The 23,633-nt window shown below is 42.0% G+C and overlaps 1 protein-coding gene across 4 annotated transcripts in view; it reads left to right on the top strand.

The window, feature by feature from the left end:
* The first annotated feature begins 2,257 nt into the window (after window positions 1-2,257).
* The window catches only part of mfge8b (milk fat globule EGF and factor V/VIII domain containing b), a 41,409-nt gene continuing 20,033 nt past the window's right edge, over window positions 2,258-23,633 (top strand). For 2 of the 4 annotated variants that reach the window (XM_080437097.1, XM_080437096.1), the window contains exons 1-4: window positions 2,258-2,415; window positions 15,999-16,121; window positions 16,796-16,927; window positions 17,263-17,295. In XM_080437097.1, coding sequence (XP_080293223.1) covers window positions 2,334-2,415; window positions 15,999-16,121; window positions 16,796-16,927; window positions 17,263-17,295 — 370 coding nt within the window. In that variant the 5' untranslated portion in view covers window positions 2,258-2,333. The remainder of the gene's footprint in view (window positions 2,416-15,998; window positions 16,122-16,795; window positions 16,928-17,262; window positions 17,296-23,633) is intronic. The other 2 variants (XM_080437099.1, XM_080437098.1) reach the window with 1 other exon arrangement.

Genomic DNA, 23,633 nt, shown 5'->3' with positions numbered 1-23,633 from the left:
CACTTGGTGGTTTGTCTTTGATCCTGACTTCATACATTAGGCATGACAAAATGCTCATAGCAGGACAAGTGAAATCGGAAGTGATCCAACAAAAGAAATGCATGGACAAAACTGGAACTGGAACACTTGAAAATTGAAGCTGATAAATGATCTTTGTGGAACTCTCGTTCCTGATTGGATCAAATTGGTATCCCAACAGGAAAAGGAGTTTTATGTTTTACTAAAGAGCTGGGGACTCTATATGATTAGGCTACTGCTGGACTATAGAGCTTCTAACCTTTTAACAAAAAACTCACGCCATTTAAAGTTTAAATGGTCGTTTAAATTTTAAACAAACACAGGATTTTACTGTCCAGTAGGAGTCAGTAGAAATCCTGAGATTCTGATAGTTCATTCCTTTTCTCCTTGACCTGCTGTTGGCCATCCAGCTAATGCGTGGGAACACATGCCCAGGAGGCTTGGATTCCACTTCACAAGTAAGAGTCTGTCTTTGATGTGTGGAGGTCACCTGGAGGAGGAAGACTTGTTCTTGCCATGTTTAATAAAGGTCATCAAATCATGTGTGTGTGTGTGTGGGTGTGTGTGGGCGCGTGCGTGCGTGCGTGCGTGTGTGTGCGTGCGTGTACAATATATTTGAATTGACTTGATGGCCATGATCAAAAACAGTCAATTGTAGTTGTTCCCTACTCTGATCTCAGGAACTCAGACGTTTGATGGTTTTCTATCCCATCAGTAAGCTAACTGCATTTACCTGGTGTGCCAGGTCTGAAACAGTATTATGATAGAACGGTTTCTGTTGTCAGGCAGACGAGGCCATTATGAAAATGGAAGATGGAAACCTCACAGACTCTGACCCCTCACAGTTCTGGCAGCAAAGCGTGATGCCACTTTGAGTAGCATTTTGTCCACTTGTTACAAGATTACAGAGGAAGAAATGGAATCTTGCGCTGTCAGTCAAATCAAGTTACACATTAGGGTACATCGCATGTTGCAGATGTACAATGTACCACTTTGTAACACATATCTCAAAATCAATAAACCAGCTAGTTTGAATTTGTCCCCTCTGACTGTGATGTCATCAGATGAATGCCAATTCTGTGAATGAAATTAAGAAACTGAACAAACACTAAGCAGCTCCAATGACACATAAATGTATAAGCTCCAACTGTTGATATACTACATTATAGTGACTTTTTTTTAAATCAAAACTAAGAATTGCAACCAAAGATGAAATGAACTAAAAGTGGCATTGACAATCAGTGCTGGAGAGTGAATTACATTGAAATCAGAGACCAAACAGCTCAGCCTCAGATATATAAAAGGATGGTTGAAATGCCCCTTTAAATAGAGTTCTTTGGCTTACGCCCACTCTTTTTCTTATAGCAACCAAATCAACTGACCTGCTGTTGGATCTTTGCTCAGTCAAGAGACGCCCACGTGAACCTCTGAGTGCTCTACAATATGCTGCTTCATAACCCCTGACCTGCAGATTTCATGCAAGCTACTGTCATGGAGATTTCTCCCAGATCTAGGAAAAGAGGCCCACACATCTGCCAGGCTCCATCAAGACATGGTATCTGGGAACAAAGACGTATTCAGACAGTTATTGGGATGGTTCAGTTAAGTGTTTGCACCAACAAAATTGCATCTTAAGCTAATCTACAATGTTTATTTTTTTTACATTACCAAATTACAGTATAAAGACACAATCTACTGTTAAACCTCTATACATGGATAGGATAGGTGGGCAGTGCACTAACGACATCTGGGCACCTCGATGTAAAAAAATAAAATATTTGAAAAATGGCCTTAAGTAATGTAAAGTATACTATGATAAGAAGTACATGCTTAAATATTCGACAATTAAGGTCTAATATCTCTACAATTGCTACACGTTGCTACAAAACCTGTATATCCAGTCATTTTGGGGCATAAACTAGAAGTTGCAGGATAAAATTAAGTCTGATGTACCATTATTTAAGATTTAGATTTAATATTTTCAAATATTATACACGCACGCACGCACATGCACGCACGCACGCGCACACACACACACACACACACACACACACACACACACACACACACACACACACACACACACACACACGCGCACACACGCACACACATACACACACACACTAAAAGAGGGGAGGGGTTATCATTATGATAAGTGGGCCGTCATTGGACGACAGCAGAGGTACACGTGCTACGGTTGAACGCCAACTGTGTGTTTGCAACGCAACAACAAGCTGAATCCCAGCAGACAAGCTCATTCAGATCAGCTGCTCAATACATACAACTGTTTGTTTTTAGAAGGTCTGACAAGCGCGATGATGAAGACACGAGGTTGCTTTCTGTTTTCCCTGCCACTTTTCGCTTGTTTGGTTTTCGGCGCCGTTACCAACGTGAGCGGTAAGTTATTAATACTATTACTAGTAGCCTATGTTACATTTTGTTTACAGTTTTGCAGTGCGTGTAATAATGGTCCTGAAAGTGCTGAAACACGTTGTCAGGGTCGGTGTGTGCAGATCGGGGTGTGTAGTAAAGTGTAGGCTTTAAGTTTTTTGTTATTTGTGTGGAAAATGTGTGGCTCGTTTGCCCGGACATAAACTTATTTGTCATTAGGTTGGCTATATATGGTGTAAATCCTATACTTGGCAGCAGTAGCAGCGACCGTTAAATCCATCACCGCCAGTCCGCCAAAGTAACGGGAACGCGACGGGCATCATGTCTCTGACTCTGGAGGGTAACCGGACGACTCGCCCCAAAACACACTCGCCCCCATTTCTTTTCGCGGACCGCTCGCCCCCAGCGGCTCTTGTATTTTTGTATAATTTGTTTTACTGAGGTTAAGGTTAGAAATAAATAAGTTTGGGGTAATAGGCATAGTTTTACTGAGGTTAAGTGTAGGAATAAGGTTGGGGTTTGGCACCGTTTTACTGAGGTTACGTGTAGGAATAACGTTAGGTTTAGGGATAGTTTACTGAGGTTACCTTTTATTAGGAATAAGGTTAGGTTTTTAGGCATAGTTTACTGAGGTTACCTTATTAGGAATAACGTTAGGTTTAGGCATAGTTTACTGAGGTTACGTTTATTAGGAATAAGGGTAGGTTTAGGCATAGTTTACTGCGGTTACGTTTAGGAATACTAGGTGGCGACGGTGCCGAGGTCGCCGGTTTTGCCCCGGGGCGACTGTGTTTTGGGGCGAGCGTTTTGGTATTCCTCTGGAGACTGGAGGAGTTCAAAACGACTGGATGGATCTGAATGAGATTCTGTTTTCTACACTGTGACATTTTGCTATACATATCTATTCTATTTTGTTGTTGCTATGGTTAGGCTGTAACAACGTGCTAAAACGCGACAGCTCTTTGTGTGGTGGCAGAATGTAGATGTGAAAATGTTTTCTTCAAAGAGTTTACAGCCAGGGGGGAGACAGTGTATCCTGAGTGCTCTATAGAGGCTGTAACGTTAAGGGGAAGCTATTATGTTTGTTCACGCTATTGGCACTGCATGCTTTGTTTGCGTGCGTGTGTCTTCTCAATGTATGTAGGCTAGGATGGATAAATGCTGTCTGTCCTTTTTGAATAAAAAAAACCCTCTCCATCATCTCCAGAACTTTTCCTCGTCAGAAAATGTACATTTTACGTGAGTGTGTTACATCAACAGACATCATCACAATTCATTATTATTTTAAGATTTGGTATAAATTATGTTATAATTTCATTATAAGTTTACAAGCCATCAGCCACTGGAACACATCAGTGTCCAGACTTAGTTTTTTTTACCTTCATTTACATCCAATCAAATCAAATATAGCACATTTACAACAATCGAGATTGACCAAAGTGTTGTACATGGAAGGCATCAACAAAAGAATTATGTGCAACAATCACAGGACAAAGCAAACAGCAAATAAAAAAAAACATATGGGACATATTCATGTAAGGAATGATTGTAGCCCAAAATAGCTGTGATTTGCTATTATAGCTAGATTTTCACACTGACAGGGTGTGTGTGACATTTGCGTTGAATGGATCCCTTGGTCAACCAGTAGTAGGCCTAATGATTGAATATTTGTATAGTTGCATTAATTGCATTAATGCTCATGCAGCACTTCTTCAAAAGCACCATGCCCTTGTTTCTCCCTTGGGAGAATGTTTAAATAGTCACAGTGTAGCCTATAGATAGAATGTATACGTTTCCTACTGTATGCAGGGTACATGGTTGATCCCCTAAAATAACTAATAACTTATTCTAGGTGCAGTGTAAAGGAAAGTCTCCCGATTTCTTTTGAGAAAACAAAGTTAAATTCCTCTTCTGTTTGTCATTTGGAATTGGGACACAGTCCTCATCATACATCACACCCATTCATTTAGACGCACCCACGGTTCACTCAGAGGTAAACATGGAGAAGTTCAGATTCAATCCATGTTTAATGTTTGGTCCATATGTATTTATTCACCTGCTCATTTTGATATCCTTACGTATCTCACTAAAGAATCCACACCCCTAAAGAAAAGTTAAATCACCCAATACCGTTAGGGCTTTGTGCAGGGTGGTGCTCATACTATACACCCTAAACCCCATCCTTAAATAATCCATGATGATTGAATAAATATTTAATATAAAGATCCAGTGTTATTTTACTGTGTTTTAATGTTTAGTTGGAGCTCAGTGCCTGTCCAGAGAGAATAGGTGTGGCTGTAGTGACCAGGGCAGTTGAGTCACTTATCTAGATGTGAGGCAGAACTTCCTATACCACTAATAACCAACCATAGTACAGTAACGCCTTTCCTCTAGTTTCAGCAAGGAAGAGAGGTGGAGAAATATAGACAGAAGCTGCACAGTAAAATCTGTAGTGTTAATTTAAACACATTTTGTACAGGAGTTACAAATGGATACATGAACTGTGTGTGTGTGTGTGTGTGTGTGTGTGTGTGTGTGTGTGTTCAGTCATGTGCATTTTTAGTCCTGTGGCAAGGCTCTAAGGACAGTCATGTAATAATCTTGAAAATAACTAATGATGAACATTTAGCCTAGCACAAGTCTTAGGCCAAAAGCCACACTTGCTCTTGGACACGCACAGCCTCTAAGAGCCGCTAGTCTTATTATATATTTATGTTTTTTGATGTATATATGGATCTGTCCCATATGAGAGAGGCGCACTCGGCAAATGAGGTAATGAGGAAACTAGATACTCAGAAAGTGAGAGACCTGCTCAGAAAGAGATAGATAGAGGCTGGCACAGCAAGTGTTCTGGGCTGAGGTCAGCTGAAGCTGTGTCATTCAAATGGGCTGGAGAGGAGCTGAGAGCAGTATTTTATATTGCACAAGTGTTTAAACATGAATAGAGTGGATGCACCAGGTTAGAACTCACTTGTCCCTCTCCGTTAGCTGTGAGAGGAGTGGAGGCACACTGCTTAACATGTCCACTGTGAGTGAGCTCAACCAGCTTGGTCTAAATATAGACACACAGTGGGCCAATGGCTTGGCGGGTGTGTATGCAAGGGCACGTGTGTGTGATTTCTGTAATTTCTGTACCGCAAAGGTCCATTTGTACATGCAGAGATACATTTACCCTCAGCATTTTACAGTGTAGGTTTGCGCACTATGGATAATTTGGGTGTGAGAGAGAAGGCAAGAGAGCGAGAGAGAACATGCACATACAGTGCACTGTAAATTCTGCAAAAGTACTAAAATGTGCTTTTAAAAAAAAAGATTCATACACGTGACATGGGTGCGTGTTGGCTGTGTCTAGGGAGCAAGTGAGCAATATAGAGCAAGTGAGCAAGCTTTGTGTGATGTTTTGTGAGTGCACGTTTGTGTGGGTTTGAGATGAGAATCAGGTGTGTGTGTGTGTGTGCCGTGTGTGTGTGCGTGAGATACATGTGCACATTTGTGGCATGTGTACTGTATATATTCCTTTGCATGTGTTGGTTTTACACAACAGCCTGTTCTGACAAGTGTTTACTCTGTTAAAGACAAAACAGCAGCTGTGTGCGTGTGTGCGTGTGTGTGTGTGTGTGTGTGGGGGGGAGGGGGGGTGCGTGTGAGTATACTGTGACCCATTGGCAAAAGCTATTCCTTCCGTTTGCCCTGAGTCTAGCCATCTGTCAGTATGGTGTCTGGAGTGTCCACAGAGCCTCGTCTCATTAGGACATTATATCTTCATCATTGTTCCCTCACACTCCCCTCTGGATATCATCACTGACTTCCTTTATGTCGCTGAATTTTGAATAGCTCTTCTAATCAATGTTTCATCACAATATGGAATATCTGCTAATTTGGACTCATCCGTTGGCCCATTTTACAATCTGCTTTACTGAATAATTTACAGCCTGTTCTCTGATCTTATATAGACAGACCACCAAGTACAATACAAGTACAGTGAATGTGGTACACATCACATAGAGCTCAATGAACAGTCCAAAACAGAATAGAACTGTTACTCCTATTACATATGAATACATTAGTTCCATTCAAAAAGCCTCTTGATTCAGTATGTCGGGGCCCAAGAGTTCAAAACCTTTCATTCCTATCCGAGTTGATCAGATTTCGATTTTGAGAGTTAAATATATTTCTCTTTGGCATAGTGTTTGCTTTTTGGGTTTTAGTTACCCAATATCCAGATCTGATCCACTTGGAAGGGATTAAACGTTTTGAACTCTTGGGAATAGAGGATCAGAGGATCCAGTCAGTAAAATACTTTTACTCAACCAACTACTTAAAGCACAATTTACCTTTGGTAGAAACGTGGCTTGTACCTGGCCGTAAGTGTGAAAATGTTTGATCGTCATCATCTGTTGCTTCTGTAATTGAGGAACTGGAGACGGTGCTTCCATTCACTCTCATTGTATGGCGAAACAAGATAGCTGCAGATAGCGTTAGCTTTTCTACCCAAGTTCAACATCGCTTTAATTGTTCTATGCTTTAATGTGTATTGCAGTTGGTTTGTGAGTTTGAGAGAGATACCTCCCTTTAGTCTGAAACTCATAGTAAACATATGGGACATCCTTTATGGTTGTCTGTTACGCAGCTTGGCATCTGGCATCTGTTTAACGAGTATGTCTTTACAGCAAGCCCTACCTGCAGAGTAGCTTGTTATCTTTTGTGTGTGTGTGTGTGTGTGTGTGTGTGTGTGTGTGTGTGTGTGCGGTATGCGTGCAATAGAGAGAGTATTTTTAGCGGCAACTGTATGTGTGTAGGGGGGGGGGGGAGTTTGGAGTGGCAGATGGCTCTATGTGTGGAGGAGAGACTTCAGATTACACAAAGCTCACCTGCAGCTGGGCTCTCTCTCTCTCTGACTGGTTTTAACGCTGTTCAGACATGGCAGAATACAAGTTTTACATACACAAACATATGATGCATGTAAAAGAACACACACACACACACATGAATCGACGATTATGCAAAATAATTGCGATTACAATTACCAATAGTATTGATTGCACCTGTACACCAGGGCTTGTTGATAACCAACTAGTTGCATGACTGGGATGTAAACGGCTGATACAACCATCCCTTCTTATTCATTGGATCTAAACCAGGGATTCCCAAACAATAAATATCGTTTTATTGTTGCGTTTCCTACAATAAAATAATGCATTATTTCAAAGAAATCACATTTACACAATTACATCTTTCAAAAGAATTTCACAAATAAAAGAAATAATACATCATATATATATATATATATATATATACATACATCACGTGTATATATATATCACGTCACATTACAGCCCAGCATTATGAGCTTGTAGATCGGCTATGTTCACTATCAAATAGGGCTTACCGGAAGTGAAAGTACAGCTGTACGAAATGCCAAGTAGACAATACTTACATTCCTAAATGTGAGTAAATGACAAGAACTGAAAGGGAGCACTAGGATGATGGTGAAGTTGTGTACAGCGACAAGTGGCAGAATGCTATTCAATAGCATATAGTACCTTCAATTAAAAAAATCTATACTATGTGCTTGTGAAAAATAAACACATACACAACCTGGCATTATGGAACACAAATACACACTGATTTAAACACACACATAGACAGAAACATAATTATATACAGTACATACAGTATATTACATTAGACAGATGCATACACCCTACAGCCTTACTCTGACATAACCACATATTCACATGTTTATGCACATGTACTCTCCCCATGCACAGTAGTTCATACATCACTGGCCTGGAAGCTAACTTGTCCTGCTGACTTTATAAGCTCATTTCAAACAGTCCTGCCTATTTCCATAGTTCCCTTTAATGAGCTAATTCCCTTTTAAGCTTTTTTGAGGGGTATTATTCTGCGTCATCTTTAATGTTTCAAGAGTCCTTTCAGATTAAAGACTTTTAACCTCTGGGTACTCCCTCTGATGCACAAACGCAGGCTCCTTCCCGCGGCCAATTGATTAACGTGAGACCGCCAAGTCGTCAAGGAGACATCAGGCCTCCTCGTCTTCTCATTCTCTCCTCCTCCCCCCCACCATCACCCATCATCTCCTGTCACTCACCACTTATCCTTAAATGGCTTGCACTACCCCCCCCCCCCCACAGGCGCAGTACCCTCAGGCAACCCCACCTCAACTGAACTTATATCCCCCAATCCCCCAGGGAGACCATCACGCTGTTTTTCTGCTCACTCACGCAAACGGCGGCTCCCAAGTGCTCCACGTTGTCTATCTTTCCCCCTCTCTCTCGCGCACACGCACGCGCACGCACAACAAATGCACTTCACAGTTCACTTGACACAACATCCTTTGTTGTCATTACACCAGGCTACACTGCATGACAAATATTCTGCTGTCACACTGTCACGTCCTCTTGTCAGCCTGGGGGGGGGGGGGGGGGGGGGGGGTGTCAGCCTGGGGGGGTGTGTGTGTGTGTGTGTGTGTGTGTGTGTGTGTGTGTGTGTGTGTGTGTGTGTGTGTGTGTGTGTGTGTGTGTGTGTGTGTGTGTGTGTGTGTGTGTGTGTGTGTGTGTGTGTGTGTGTGTGTGTGTGTGTGTGTGTGTGTGTGTGTGTGTGTGTGTGCGCGTGCGTGCGTGCGCGTTCTTGTCCACCTGTTCTTTAAAACGATGAGCAGGCAGTTGGCCGGAGGTTGACTTGACCCAGAGAGCTGCTCTGATCCTCTCAGACGAAACAACAGCAGGTTAATATGGAGTGAATCCTCAGTCAGCCCTGTAAGCTGCTAGACCCTTAAACATGCACTGCCAAGTTTGTCTGAATCTGGGGTCATTTTGTGCTCAATGTCTTGAAACTTTTAACCAGCATGAACTTAGATCAGCTGAACAGAGAGCATTATTCACATTCTGTTATGTCATTTCAGACCCACATACTGTAACATAAAGCTGCAGGCCTCTCCAGAGTCCAAAGCGTTGACTGTGATTAGAGGAGTGAGTCATGGTGTGGTATTATTGTGGGTCTGCATGGCTGTGTGTTCTTTGTATTTGGACCTCCATTCTTGGGACAGAGGAATCATGGGAAAGGCATGGACCATGACTCACAAAAGTACAACAATCTGTGGCGATAGCTGGAGCAGACACACATAACTCTGCATAACTCCCTGTCCCCATGGAGATTAAATGAGGCTTGTCACTTATTTATATATTTCTTTCAGTAAGTAGTGCAAGTGAATGTCTCTAGCTAAGCTAGCAGCCTTCTAAGGAGTTGGCCACATGAAATTTGGTCTAGTGCCACTCTTAGGCCAAAATTCCCACTTTTACGTAAGATATCTCAAAATCTAATTTGCCATGAAACTGTGAGTCTATTCATGTGATTCTGGTGAACCTATGGCCTTTCCTCTTGGACCTCCTTCAGTGAATATATAATATATGTCAACCCCCAACTAATAACACTTTTAATTCAAGACAATTCAAGTCAAGTCAAGTCAAGTCAAGTCAATAAGCGTGGAGTTCAAAAGTTGAACTTTGCCCGAGAGTCAACCAATAGCAAAGAAGCGCCGTGGTTGACCCCACTTGGCAGGTATTTCACTTACAGTTTTCTTTCAGTGAGCCAAACACTCAAAACTAAGTCAAACAAACTACACATCAGAATACTGTCACTGCCTACAACCCGGAAGACAACATGGGAAATTGACGCGTTTTGACGCCTTGGCAAGTTGGCATGCGTTGGCTACAATGCTTTTGACACAGATGTGTGACTGTACCCTAAGGATGGCAATGTCATTCGGTTCAAACCAGAGCCATGTAAAGAGAGTCATGACATGTGAAGAGAGAGAAGAGAGAGTCACAACAACAGTCCAAAAGTCTTGATCGTCATGTGATTCCCATAGACTTCTGATATGTTCTGCAGAACAGACCTGCTGCAAATCTACTGTGCTGCTAGTGTTTGCTGCTAAATTCCAGGAAAGAAATTGGTCCATTGGAGTGAGCAAACTCTCTTTACGTGGCTTTGGTTCAAACCACTTTGGTCCAGTTGGGTGTGAGGAGCAGCACAGCCTCTAGAGACTGCTAGTGAGGCTTCTAATCTCTTCAATTTCTTCATGTCTCGTTTACCATTTTAATGCCTTATGTAAAATACTTTAAAGCACTGAATTATGTTTGTGTATGAAGCATGCCATATGAATATACTTGCCCTGCCTTGCATATAATCTCTTAAGGGAATCAGTAAAAGTGAATCAATAGAAGAGATAAAGCCTTGAGGAAATCCAGGCCTCCTAGAATTATGTTGTAATGGTTAAGGAACCTCACATTAATCTCTAGTCCCTGCAGAGCCATACACTCCCTACACTGTGTCCTTCTCAGCTTTTCTACTGTCTTTTCCCTCTTACGCTGCCTGTCTCCCTCTTTTCCTACCGTCTGTCTCTCCTATGCTGTCTCCCTCTCAGCTTTCCCACTGTAGGTCTGTCCTATGCTGTCTCCCTAACTCCTGGCGGTCTCAGTAAAACTGCTCTCCAATAAACTCTGTACGCAGCAGTTGACTCAACACCAAGCTGATGTTTTGTGATGATCTAGTTAAAGTATTAAGGAAGGTATATTTCATCAAAAAATACAAGACAGTTTGGATGTAGGGGCAATACAAGGTCGTGTCAACACAGATTTACTTAGTTGGTCCATTTTGTAGTTCGAACACATTAATAATCTTTCTGCTTTTTTGCAATGGTTGGCTGGGCGCTCCAACGAACACAATTGGTCATGTTTGTGGGTGAGAAGCCAGAAGGAGCGATTGTTTTATTTTGTTGCTTCACTTGTGACTTCTACATTAGTCATGGCGTCTGTTCCGCAGGGAGCAGATGTCAGATGGATAACGTATTCCTCAGCACGTGTTGCGCTTTCCCGGTGAAACCCCTCCCTGTATAAAGAAGCCTCTAGTGACTCCAGGTGTATCATGATGGGACATGTAGGGTTGGGGTCCGGAACCGGAAGAACCGGATCCAACATTGAGGAACTGGAAGCGGTGCCATCACATTTGGAACCGTCTCTGGAAACGGTTTTATCACACTGTCAGCTGGTATGTGGACTTCATGTGATACAATTACAATACCAGTGGTGGAATCGTTAAAGGGAACCGTAAAGGAATCGGACCGTTAAGAGGGGACCGTTAAAAAATCCTAAAGGATCCCAACCCTAGGCACATGATCACTTGGTTGTTTTCCAAGGCTGGCATGCATGTCACTCTCGTACCAAACAGTGAAAACCACCATTGCTTGTCTTGTTGTGAAACGTTTTTATGCATCATCAAGCAATAATGGTTAACCATGTTATTTTTGATCGATTCAATTGATCACCTCAGTAGTCAGATCTGATCACCAGATCTGATGAACAAGAGGTGGTTGCCCATCCCCGATGTAGCTGTAGTATAGTGACGACTAAACGAGAGAAATAGATATGGAAATGTCAAGTTCTATGTTCACTAGAATGTGTTAGATATTAAACTGATTTCACAACAAACAAAACTGAAATTATAGGCACAGGTGTCTCTGTGTGCGTGTGTGTGTTCTTTAGATATGAAACTTAACCTCCTCCAGTGATTTCACATCAAACGAAACTGAAATTATATTTGTGTGTGTGTGTGTACAGGAGGGAACAGATCCCACAGAGCTTTGTTAGTGCGTGTGAAAAGTTGAAAAGTGCAGTGCTAGGATTTGTGGCAACAAGTTTTTCTACTTCTGTATTTTGCTTTCATTAGAGAGGGAGGGAGGGACAGGGTGAAGGAGAGACGCGAGACAGAGAGACACACACACACACACACACACACACACACACACACACACACACACACACACACACACACACACACACACACACACACACACACACACACACACACACACACACACACACACACACACACACACACACACACACACACACACACACACACACACACTCAGCGTGAGTCAGTGTGTTTTCTAGAATCTAGATAATGGGAAACAACATAACTAGCCCTGTTTTTCCTTATTAAACAAACCAATTAGTTTGTCATTTAGGGGTTTTTAATAGGATGTGTTTTTGCTAACTAGACAAATATGTCATCTAATTTCCTCTCTGAAACCTGAGGTGAACAGTGAAATTCCCCATCATTGTCAGGCAAGCCAAACCACAGAGAATGTGTCAGTTGGATACACATTTGTTTGGGTCATTTTTAGAGCCACCATTCCCATAATAGGAAGGATTTTGGCGGCTCTGTTCTTCACTTAATTCACAGAACTTGTCTGAGTGTCAAATTAATTGTGCAATATGTTTTACGCTGTGGCCATAAATATGGCCCGTGTTTGGGGGAGGGAAGACGACTGGCGAGGTTGATATTTGTCACTGCACTGATATTTGTCCTGAATGTTGGGCAAGAGGAGTAGGACAGAGGTGCTACATCCTCCCGGTGGGGGCTCCTCACTGGCAGGTGAGCCAGTAAGGTACAACAGCATGTGACAACACACAGAAAGTGTGTGGGGAGGAATTAATTGACGTCTAAATTGGGGAGAAAAACGAGTAAAAAAATAATTGGTTCATCTATCCTGCTTCCAGCAGGGCAGTAGTGCTTGTTCCTTGGGAGAAGTTGGGACTAAACGGTATTTTCCTAATGTCCCACCTTCTATATGTGTTTTAAACTTTTAGGAACTTTATTTTCCCCAGCTGTATTCAAATCCACCCCAACAGGGAAACACTAGGGCTTGTTCCTTGGCACTAAAAGGACCTACAGTATTTCCTACAGGGAAGCTGTCATAAGTCCTCTGTAGGAAGAGCAGGAGGTTGGGTTCCTTACTTCCTTCCCACAGATAAACAGGGCAATAACTTGGATAATGATGTGTCTGTGGTAGTGCCAGGCAATGCTATCTCCTAACAGTCTCCCCTGAGACGAAGGACTAGCTGTAGGCCTTGACTCTGGATAACACTGGACAACACAGCAACTCAACACTCAAACAGGATGTAACAGACAGAATAGACAAACTAGGGATTATATGTACAGTATATCCATAGAAAGTTAAAACATATGTGCTATGGACCAATTCCTTAATAGTTAAAAGATTAATGGGAAGAATGGTTAACTCGCACAGAAGTCATCATATACACACAGAGCACATATTATAGCCTAGCCTACCTACATAGTAGACATACTCGCACATAAAAATCCTCAATCTCTACCATTGTTGTTTATGGTCTTGCTCATAACACGGAAAGGTCACATATTCAGTGTAGTGTAAGAACTTCAAACAATGTTCCCCTGTTCCTTTTCTTTCTGTTTTGTTTCCACTCTTTGAGCACCTGCTTGTCTTATTTGTGTTTTAGACTTCCCACAATGCTACAGTGTTCACTTTGCTTATGTGAAAGAAAGCAAGAGATCGATGGATAGAGTGAGAGAGTACAAAATGGGACACTTAAAGAAATAATAAAATGCACAGTCACAGAGAGATTTACTCTTATTTTAAAGAATGCCTGGTAGAGAAGCTGAGTCTTGTGTGTATGCAGATATAGTGGTGTTTGCATTCATGCTTGGTGGGGGTTGTTTTTTTGTCTTTTGATTTGGGGGGGGGAGCAATTGTAGAAAGACGCAGGATGAAGTCTGTCGCTGAGGTGCCATTTCAACCATGAGCTATGTGGGAAACACAGAGCAGGACCGCAGAATTACACCCTCAGCAGGACTGAAATACTTCCTTTTCCTACATCAGCCGTCCAAGAATCCTGGTCCTTATCGACTCCTACGGCGTTGCTTCATATTCAGCGTAGGAGGAAGTCTGCCATTCAAGGATATGAAATCTGGGTCGGATGTCTTTTTTTAACCTATATAACTGACAGCGCGGTGTGTGAACCAACAATTTAAAACTCGGCGACCAAAACCTCAACTTCCTTGACAATTATTCAAAATAAGGGTTAACTTTTTTGGGGCAGTGCTTTCTCTGCCTGCAGCTCCGGCAGTGTTAAAAACACAAGGGTGTGACTTTAGATTACTGCTCTTATCTCAACATTGTTTAAAAAACCACTGCAATTGCCCCAGTGGTTTGGATAGTACTGTCCTGTAATTGGGAGGTTGCGGGTTTGACCACCATGAACCCAAGTGTCAAAGGAAGTCTCTGTCTTTGAACAAGGCAAGCCCTAAATCCCGATACCTTGATTTGTGGGTGACCTTGACCCCATACCACCTGATGTGGAGTAAGTGAGAAGGTGAATGTCTCTCTCGGAAAACGGTTGCTAACCATAGATTAGAATCCCTACCAGTAACAGGCAGGATAAACTTCCTTCCAAGGGTTCAATAGAATAGCACTCAAACCCTCTTATAGCTTCTGTATCTCTGACACTATTTCCATCCCTTTAAATGTCAAGAAAACACAAAATCCCTGTATGAATGAATGAATGAACGACATTTTTATTTTCGTGTCATGCCATCATTTTAGCCAATCCCATATGGGATTATATGACACATTACACAAAAAGAAAACAACTGAAAACAACCTGTAAGTACTGGAGGTGTCAATAGATACATCTTCCTCTTAGTCGAAAATCACCCATCGTTTCTGGTTCCCATATCCAACACCACTTCTCCTGTTTTTAAACCGCATTAGTTCCAGTTTTGTCAAAGGACAAACTGTTCTTTTAGGGGTCAGCAGAGAATTAAACTCCCTCATTGCTTCTCTGTTTTCCCCTGATCACTGACACTAATGGCATCCCGAGAGCTGCTGAGTCCAGACAGCAGCAGTGGTGGTTCCTGTGTGGAAGCATCCAGCATCTGTTTTGTGTTTTACTGGTGTGATGGCTTGCTCAGCTGTTCCATGGCACGGTCTGGCTCGCAGCAGTTTTCCTCTCCGTATTCAATAACACAGCAAAGTAACTGCCGCCGCTGCTGCAGAGGATGTGGAACAGAGGAACGAAGCTATTAGTTTAGCTGAACTTTCCTAACACAAGATATTTTGTGTTTGTTAAGTCTACAAATGACACAATAACACTCTAGACTTGTGCATAGGACCAGCACATTCTCATTTAGTAAACAAATATAAAAACACTAAGCTTTGATGATTTAATGATAAATAATATAACATAAATATATAACAAGAAACTCAGCTTTATAGAAATGTCAATCTGTCATCTTGGAGCTACATTTCCCCTTAATACATATATACATTTGTTCATACACACACAGTGACTGAACAGACATCATTGACTTCCAGACTGTTCAGTCATTGAATGTCAGCTGAATTCCTGAGCTGTGATAGATGGACCTGGACAGGGAGGGATCATATGTTTGCTCTCTGGCTCTGGGGACCATTGAGCTGAAAAGCAAGTTGAGATTTAACCACTTGAACCCCGGCATACCTATTCTGGGGCAAACATTCACCAAAAATGTTGCCGGATGTTGATGTTTTTCAGACCTTTATGAAAGTGAAATAAGTACTAAGCACAAAAAGGGGAAATAATATTCAGTTTTCCTGACCTTTCCATTGACTATATTCTGGAGTTTCATTTTATTGGAATTTGTTTTAGAGGAAGAAAGAAATGATTATTATGCAAACATTAACACTGTCTTGTCTCTTTCCCTAGCTGACTACTGTGAGGTGAATGTGTGCGGTAATGGAGGGACATGTGTGACTGGAGCTGGAGCTCCGTTCATCTGCATCTGCCCTGATGGCTTCACCGGAGAGAAATGCAATGAGACAGAAAGCGGTAGGAACTTCCCATTTGCCTTACAGTAAAAGCTACAAACAGAAATGAAAGCTTTTCCCAGACACATTTCTCAGATTCACTTTCAAGAAATCCAGAGTAGACAAAACAAATTCTGAACATCCCATTGGTGAAGTATGTTCACCTGACCAGATCAATGTTTTGATAGATACTAGTTATACTATGCTGCAGATGTTTGTTGGTTACTTGTTCACATATGTTATGTTATTTAGATAGACATATACGGTTTGCTAGTCCACCAATGCTAAGAATGTTATTTAGATGTTAGATGTTGTTTAGAGTAGACCAGTGGTTCTCAAACTCAAACAAGAGTTACAGACTTTCAAGGGTACATTTGGAACCCCATCAAGGAACGCTGAGGGTCCCAATCTTGAGAACCGCTGGTTTGGACCATTTACCCTGCCGATTGTTGACGAGGGTTCATTATTTACTCTCATCCTGCAAGTGTCCTAAATGCTTACATTGTAAATTATCATTTTAATTAAACACATACTGTACATGTGTATGTGTACAAACACATACAACACTGTTCACCGTCACATGCACTCACATCCTGATAAACAGAAATGTCTGCTAGACTTCCTGTCCAACTTGGCTCTCCTTTCTGGCTCTCCTCTTTCTCTTACCTCTCTCCTCTCCTCCTCTCCCTCTTCCAGGGCCCTGTACTCCTAACCCCTGTAAGAACGATGCCATCTGTGAATTGACGGGTCAGTCTCGTCGAGGTGACGTCTTCAGCGAGTACGTCTGCAAATGCCCGCAGGGCTTCGACGGAGTCCACTGTCAGACCAGTAAGTCATACTGTTTATGAACCCAACCCTAACCTCAAGTGTGAAATTAATAGGAGGAGCTGCTTGAGTGTTTTAAATGTCATGAAATGAATATAGTTTAGGTCAGGGGTGTCAAACTCTCCTAGGTCTGTAGACTCCTCTAGTTCTATAGACACCTTTAGGTCTGGAGACTCCTCTAGTTCTTTAGACACGTTTAGGTCTGGAGACTCCTCTAGGTATAGACTTCTCTAGGTCTACAGACTCATCTAGATTTGTGCACGCCAAGGTCTGTAGACTTCTATTTCTGTAGACTTGTGTTGAACGTCGTGTGTTTTGTGTTTTGTGATACTCTTTAGGTGTCCAAGGGGCGGACTTGAATGTGAAGAAAGGTAAAAATTAAATGACTGTTGAGAGGTTTCCTTGTCCTTGACCTTCTGGTCCCTTTCTCTCCACAGATCTATATAGCTGCCTTTTGTTCTCATACTGTAACTGCATGTCGGGGCAGAGCACTGTGCGCACTCGCGTGTGCACACACACACACACACACGCACACGCACGCACGCAGAGTTGCGTACCTTCTTCTGGCTACAGTCATTCAGAGCTACAGTCATTCAGAGCTAACCATAACTGTACCCTAATTCTAACTTGAACCTCAAGCCTATAAGTTCTAACCGTAAAGTAGCACTTACGGACATGGGACGAGTAAGATGGTTTTTCTCTTGAATTATTTTCTGCCTCTTTCCTTGTGATGACATGGGAACCACAGCAGCAACACACGCGCGCACACACACACACACACACACACACACACACACACACACACACACACACACACACACACACACACACACACACACACACACACACACACACACACACACACACACACACACACACACACACACACACACACACACACACACACACACACACACACACACACACACACACACACACACACACTGTGGGAGTCGGCAGCATACTCCCCAAGGCTAGCGGCAGGCTCAACAACAGAGAGTTATTGTGGAACTTATCAGTTCAGCCACAGGCCTCATACTGAGATAAGGTCAAAGTCTTGAATGCCAGCCTTGAGACTTTGAACAGAAGAGCACTTTGCACATCTATTTCCTGAGATAGGTGCGTAGGAGAGGGATGAATGGATCAAAAGTAGCAAACCAAATTTCTGCACACTGTCTAACGTGTAATGATATATTTATTGCAATGTTACGCTTTTAAACATTTCACTCTTCTTTGCGTGCGTGCGTGCGTGCGTGCGTGCGTGCGTGCGTGCGTGCGTGCGTGCGTGCGTGCGTGCGTGCGTGCGTGCGTGCGTGCGTGCGTGCGTGCGTGCGTGCGTGCGTCACTGCAATGTTTGATTGCAACTTCAGACTTTACTTCACTTCTGGTGTATCTGTTGCAGAAACCAACCAGGTGCAGAACTTTACTGTCTGTTATCTGTACATTTGGCAGGAGATCAGTGTCACAGGGAATTTACTTTCTATTTAACAGGAAACAAATCTTGCACGGCAGAACTCAGTTGTGTTCAATGTTGTTTTGAATCATCCACAGTTTCTTATCACTTCACCCAATCTGACATTCACTCCTGTTGGATGTTATGGGACTATACCTCATAATAATTAGGAAGAGCAGCTTTGACAGATGTTTGAGGTAAGAGATGAGTGGATGCCTCCCATCTCCGTCAGAGAGATGTCCTTGCATACCAGATGCGCGTTACCCGGCACATTCCTTCTCCCAAGCCTCACTTCTACACCAGTTATGGTGAAACAATTTATCATGTCATTGTAATTTATCGTGCCCCAGTCTGTACTTACACAGGCCTTCAACATTCCCGTATGACTTGTACGTTCACGGCCAAGTTTCTCCTCGAGGAGAGCCTCAAATCACAGTTTATGATAATATGTGTTTAAGCCTCTGTGCACTCAGCTGCCACAATATGAAAAACGTTTCTGCCACTCATCTCTGTCATCAAGTTTCTATCAAAATGATGCACATATTTTGAGCAAATTTCAAAAAAGATGGCAAAAAAGACAATTGAATCTATGTCTTTCAACTGTTATGCAAATATTAGATGGTGCAACAAGATTACACCATCAGATATCCATCACTGTACACATGCAGCCTCAGAGATGACTATGAAGTGTAATATTTAATGAAGCTGAAATGGACAATAATTGCCATCATCCTCGCTGCATCTTCTATTTATTGACTTTTCAACTTTTTTCACCTCAGCCAAGCGTGATATTTTAGGTGGTTTACATATATAATTTAGATGTATATAAATTATTGGCTGCTTGTTGGTCAAGGAACTGAAGTATGCACTATTGTGGCACACATTAACTGTCACCATGGATGTGAGAGTCAGCTTTATGCCTAAATACTGCTTGAATGTGAATGTGGTGTATTTTTAGTTGGCAGTGAGTCTCTACCATTAGTAAAAATGAAGATTTGAGAGATATATGGGTTCTTTTGACCCTTAAAGCACTTTTGGAAGGCATTAATTGGATAAATGTGTTACTTTAATGTATATGTAAATGTCAGATCACCTCCAGGCTAGAGCTTTTACACTAATTAGTTGAAGGCTGGCTGAGGGAGCATGAGTATATGAGGAGCTGTCAGTACTGTTGCTGGGAGAGGCTCCCTTCATTTACCTTTACTGATGGCTGGCCTGTCGGCTCTAATGCTCTCTAATTACCGTAGTGTGTGAGTGTGAGATGGAGAGAGAATGAAGAGGGAATATTTTAGCTGCTTGCATACTGTGCGGTGTAATTCCATCTATACTCACTTATTGTCACTGCTTTAATACTGTAGAGATTATACATGTGCATGCATTCTTGCATGTATTGAACTGTATTTTAAAATGGTTGTGTAAACATTTTCGAGATGGGGTAAGGTCTTAATCAGGTTAAGCAAAACTTGATTAAGATGTCTGTTTCCCTCCCCAAATCCTTCTATTTATTTGGACATAAATGATTAAGGCTTCTTTCGGGTCTCTTTATGTGCACGTGTCTGAATACATAGCCGTGTGACGTAATGACTTCACTGAGCCTGACTTTTGAGTAACATCATTATGTAATGTAAACTTGGGTTACTGCCGCAATCATACTGATGCTGTGCATGTAAAAGATTCAAACACATTTTTGCCATTATCTAATTATTCCCGGTATGGTGATTGTGTGTTTTAGTGTAAACATGCTTATATTGTAGCACTGTATATTACACACACACACACACACACACACACACACACACACACACACACACACACACACACACACACACACACACACACACACACACACACACACACACACACAGTTTATCCCTCCAACCAGTAGAAAGTGGAGGTCGGCTCTGGACGCCCATTAACGTCAGTCCCTGTGCTGTTGCTGGGTGGAAAACCTTACAGAGCTGTAGCGGTGAATTAAAGTGTCACAGTCAGGACTGTCCTGTCAGCTGCTTCTGTACCTGGCCAAGATCACAGACTGTATGGAGAGAGAGAGAGCGGGGGATGGAGGGTGGCTGAAAAGAAAGGGGGAATAGCACTGCTACCCGGCTGGAATGAGGGAGGGAGAGAAGGAGAGGGATAGAGAGATGGAGAAAGAAGGGAAGCAGCCGTCTTTATTTGGCCTGAAATCGTGACCTCAGTGGATGAATAGAGGAAGAGAGAGAGAGAAAGAGAGGAGTGAGACTATGAGCTGTGGTTGGCTGCAGTCTACGTTCCCAACATACTGTACATTACAACCAGGCAAAGTGAGGAGTAAAGAGATGTAATCTGATTACTGTTGTGGTCTGTGTTAGGACCACAGTTCATGTGTATTTATACACTTTTGCAACGCTATTGATTAATTGATTTGACACCCATGCTCATAAAGAACAGTGATTAAAGAGAGTTAGAATGTGTAATAAACTACACCACATATGTTGTCAGTCAGAGCAGAGCAGATGGCTGAATGATTTTTTTTTTGTCCTGCAAGATTTCAAAGCAGATTAAGTCAGCAGCCATTATTACTTTCTGGTATATTTGAGGACATCAGCCGGTGTGTGTGCACACGCGTGTGTGCGCTTGCGTGCCTGCCTGTGTGCGTGTGCGTGTGTGTTATTGTAGTTGATTTCAGACCCTCCCAGGATGTTGTGGTGGTGTGGGCTGACTGGGATCATTTCTCCTGTGTGTGTGTGTGTGTGTGTGTGTGTGTGTGTGTGTGTGTGTGTGTGTGTGTGTGTGTGTGTGTGTGTGTGTGTGTGTGTGTGTGTGTGTGTGTGTGTGTGTGTGTGTGTGTGTGTGTGTGTGTGTGTGTGTGTGTGTGTGTGTGTGTGTGTGTGTGTGTGTGTGTGTGTGTGTGTGTGACACGTGTATGCGTGTGTGTGTGTGTATGTGTTCTATTTGAAACGGTGTGTGAGCCTGTATATGTGGTACTGTACTCCAGGAATAACGACGTTTACTACCTGACAGTGTGTATTTAAAGAGCTATAAGGAACTTAAGCCTCCTTACCTAGAATCACAACATTAGCTGGAGCAACCTGAGCATTCATTAAACATGATGACTTGCACACGTCAACTTGAACGATTCAAAACAGACAGTCGGTGTCCCAATAGACCTACAGTACCTCTCATGTCATTGGTTAGACTAGAGCCTCCTTACACTCATGTGTGGTTGCTGGTATTTTATAGACTTGTTGTCAACCAATGACCGCAGTTACACACTGTCCTTTAAAAAACATGTTCTTGTTTTCGACAAGACAGAAATACTTGAGATATTATCTGTAATGGAAGATATCTGGCGTGTCGTTCAGGGTAATTCCCACACAGACACAAATAACACACAAAATGTTTGGGTCTATGCAGTGTAAAAAACCCAGGAAAAAAACAAACTAGCAGCTGCAGGATACACACTTTTCATCCAATCATAGTTTATCTTTCTAGCTATGTACTTCTACACACCCAATACATCTGTTTTGTGACTGTTGTGAAGTTATGTTGTTGGCGTCTACATATCTGGCTGTTTGTGCCATCAACACAAAACAATTCTACAACGCTAACATGAATAAAGTGAGTGGTCGAAGTCGAACTATGTGCCAGTTAGCCCTCTGCAAGTACAGTATGTGGACACACATCTATTGATGTAATGGATGACATTCATCTTTCAGGTTCAAGTTTCTAAAAGGACCATTTCAGAACATTCTGTGACTCACCTCTGGGCAGTGGTGTAAAGTAGCTAAGTACATGTACTTGAGTACTATACTTAAGTAAAATGTTTAGGTATTTTTACTTTACTGGAGTATTTCCAATTTTCAATACTTTATACTTCTACTCCACTACATCTCAGAGACAAATATTGTACTTCTTACTCCACTACAATTATTTGAAAACTTTAGTTAATAATTACTTCAACCCTGTATACACTTTGGCTAATTGAAAATAGCCGATCTACAAGCTCACAACCTATCGCTTTGCAACGTGTTGTGAGCTTGTAGATCTGCTATTTTCTAAATATTTGTATACATTTTGAACACCTGTGAAATGGGACATTCTACATATAGTAGAGCGGATAGTAGGAACAATCGTTCACTTTGTGATACAAGCGTGAAAATTGGCATGAACATTCCTTTAGGTCAACTCTTTGACTTTTTTAATCGAGCCACTCAAAAATCCAAGATGGCGGCCATTTTTCAAGATGGCCGATACCTTAGTGGGCAGTTAAGTGATATGATGGTTTATTTGGTGATACAAGCATGAAAATTGGCATGAGCAGTCTCTGTGGGTCACTTGACAATACGCCACCCACAGCTACTTGAAATTTCAAGATGGCGGCCATTTTTCAAGATGGCCAACACTTTAGTGGAGCATTTAAGTTATATAATGGTTCATTTGGTGATACAAGCATGAAAATTGGCATGAGCAGTCTCTGTGGGTCACTTGACAATAAGCCACCCACAGCTACTTGAAATGTCAAGATGGCGGCCATTTTTCAAGATGGCCACCACCTTAGTGGACTAGTTAAGCTTAAGAAATCATTTAGTTGGTGATACAAGCATGAAAATTGCCATGAGCCGTCTCAAAAGGTCATTTGACAAGAAACCGCCCACAGCCACTTGAAATTTCAAGATGTCAATCTTTAAATGATACCTTTTCTCATAGAAATGTATTGGGTTCCTCAAAAAGCTCTGTCAAGAGAGGTTGTTTGACTGTGTTTTGTCTGACTCCTCGCCCACGACCTGTCCAGTTTGGTAAGACCTGTCAGGAGTTGCCTCCCACCGGCATAGCTCTCAGGGTTCACTGAGGTAGGCCTAAACAAGCTCCCTTACCACGACAAGGTAACAGTCACAAGGGAGGATATATATATATATATATATATATATATATATATATATATATATATATATATATATATATATATATATATATATATATATATTGTTTTTTTTAAACTAACAGCCATTACATGTGTCAAATAAATACTAAGGGGTGGGGAAACAAAAAATAAGATGAATAAATTAGCACAGTTGTGGTGCTGATAAGCACAGTTGTGGTGCTGAACGGACAGTGCTCCAAAATTATGAGTAATGGCTAATACTGAATGGCAATAGCCACGGAACCATGACAAACGATACTAAGGAACTAAACTGAAAATGTGCTTCACTGTTAGATATGGCAGTGGAAGGCAGTGGAAGCAATGTTACAAAGTAACAACTGAAAATTACACAGTAA

This window comes from Gymnoscopelus braueri, assembly GCF_963280865.1.
Source record: "Gymnoscopelus braueri genome assembly, chromosome: 9".
Classification (NCBI taxonomy): Eukaryota; Metazoa; Chordata; class Actinopteri; order Myctophiformes; family Myctophidae; genus Gymnoscopelus; species Gymnoscopelus braueri.
The sequence above is the reverse complement of the archived record's forward strand: the minus strand, read 5'-3'. Positions and strand labels throughout refer to the sequence as shown.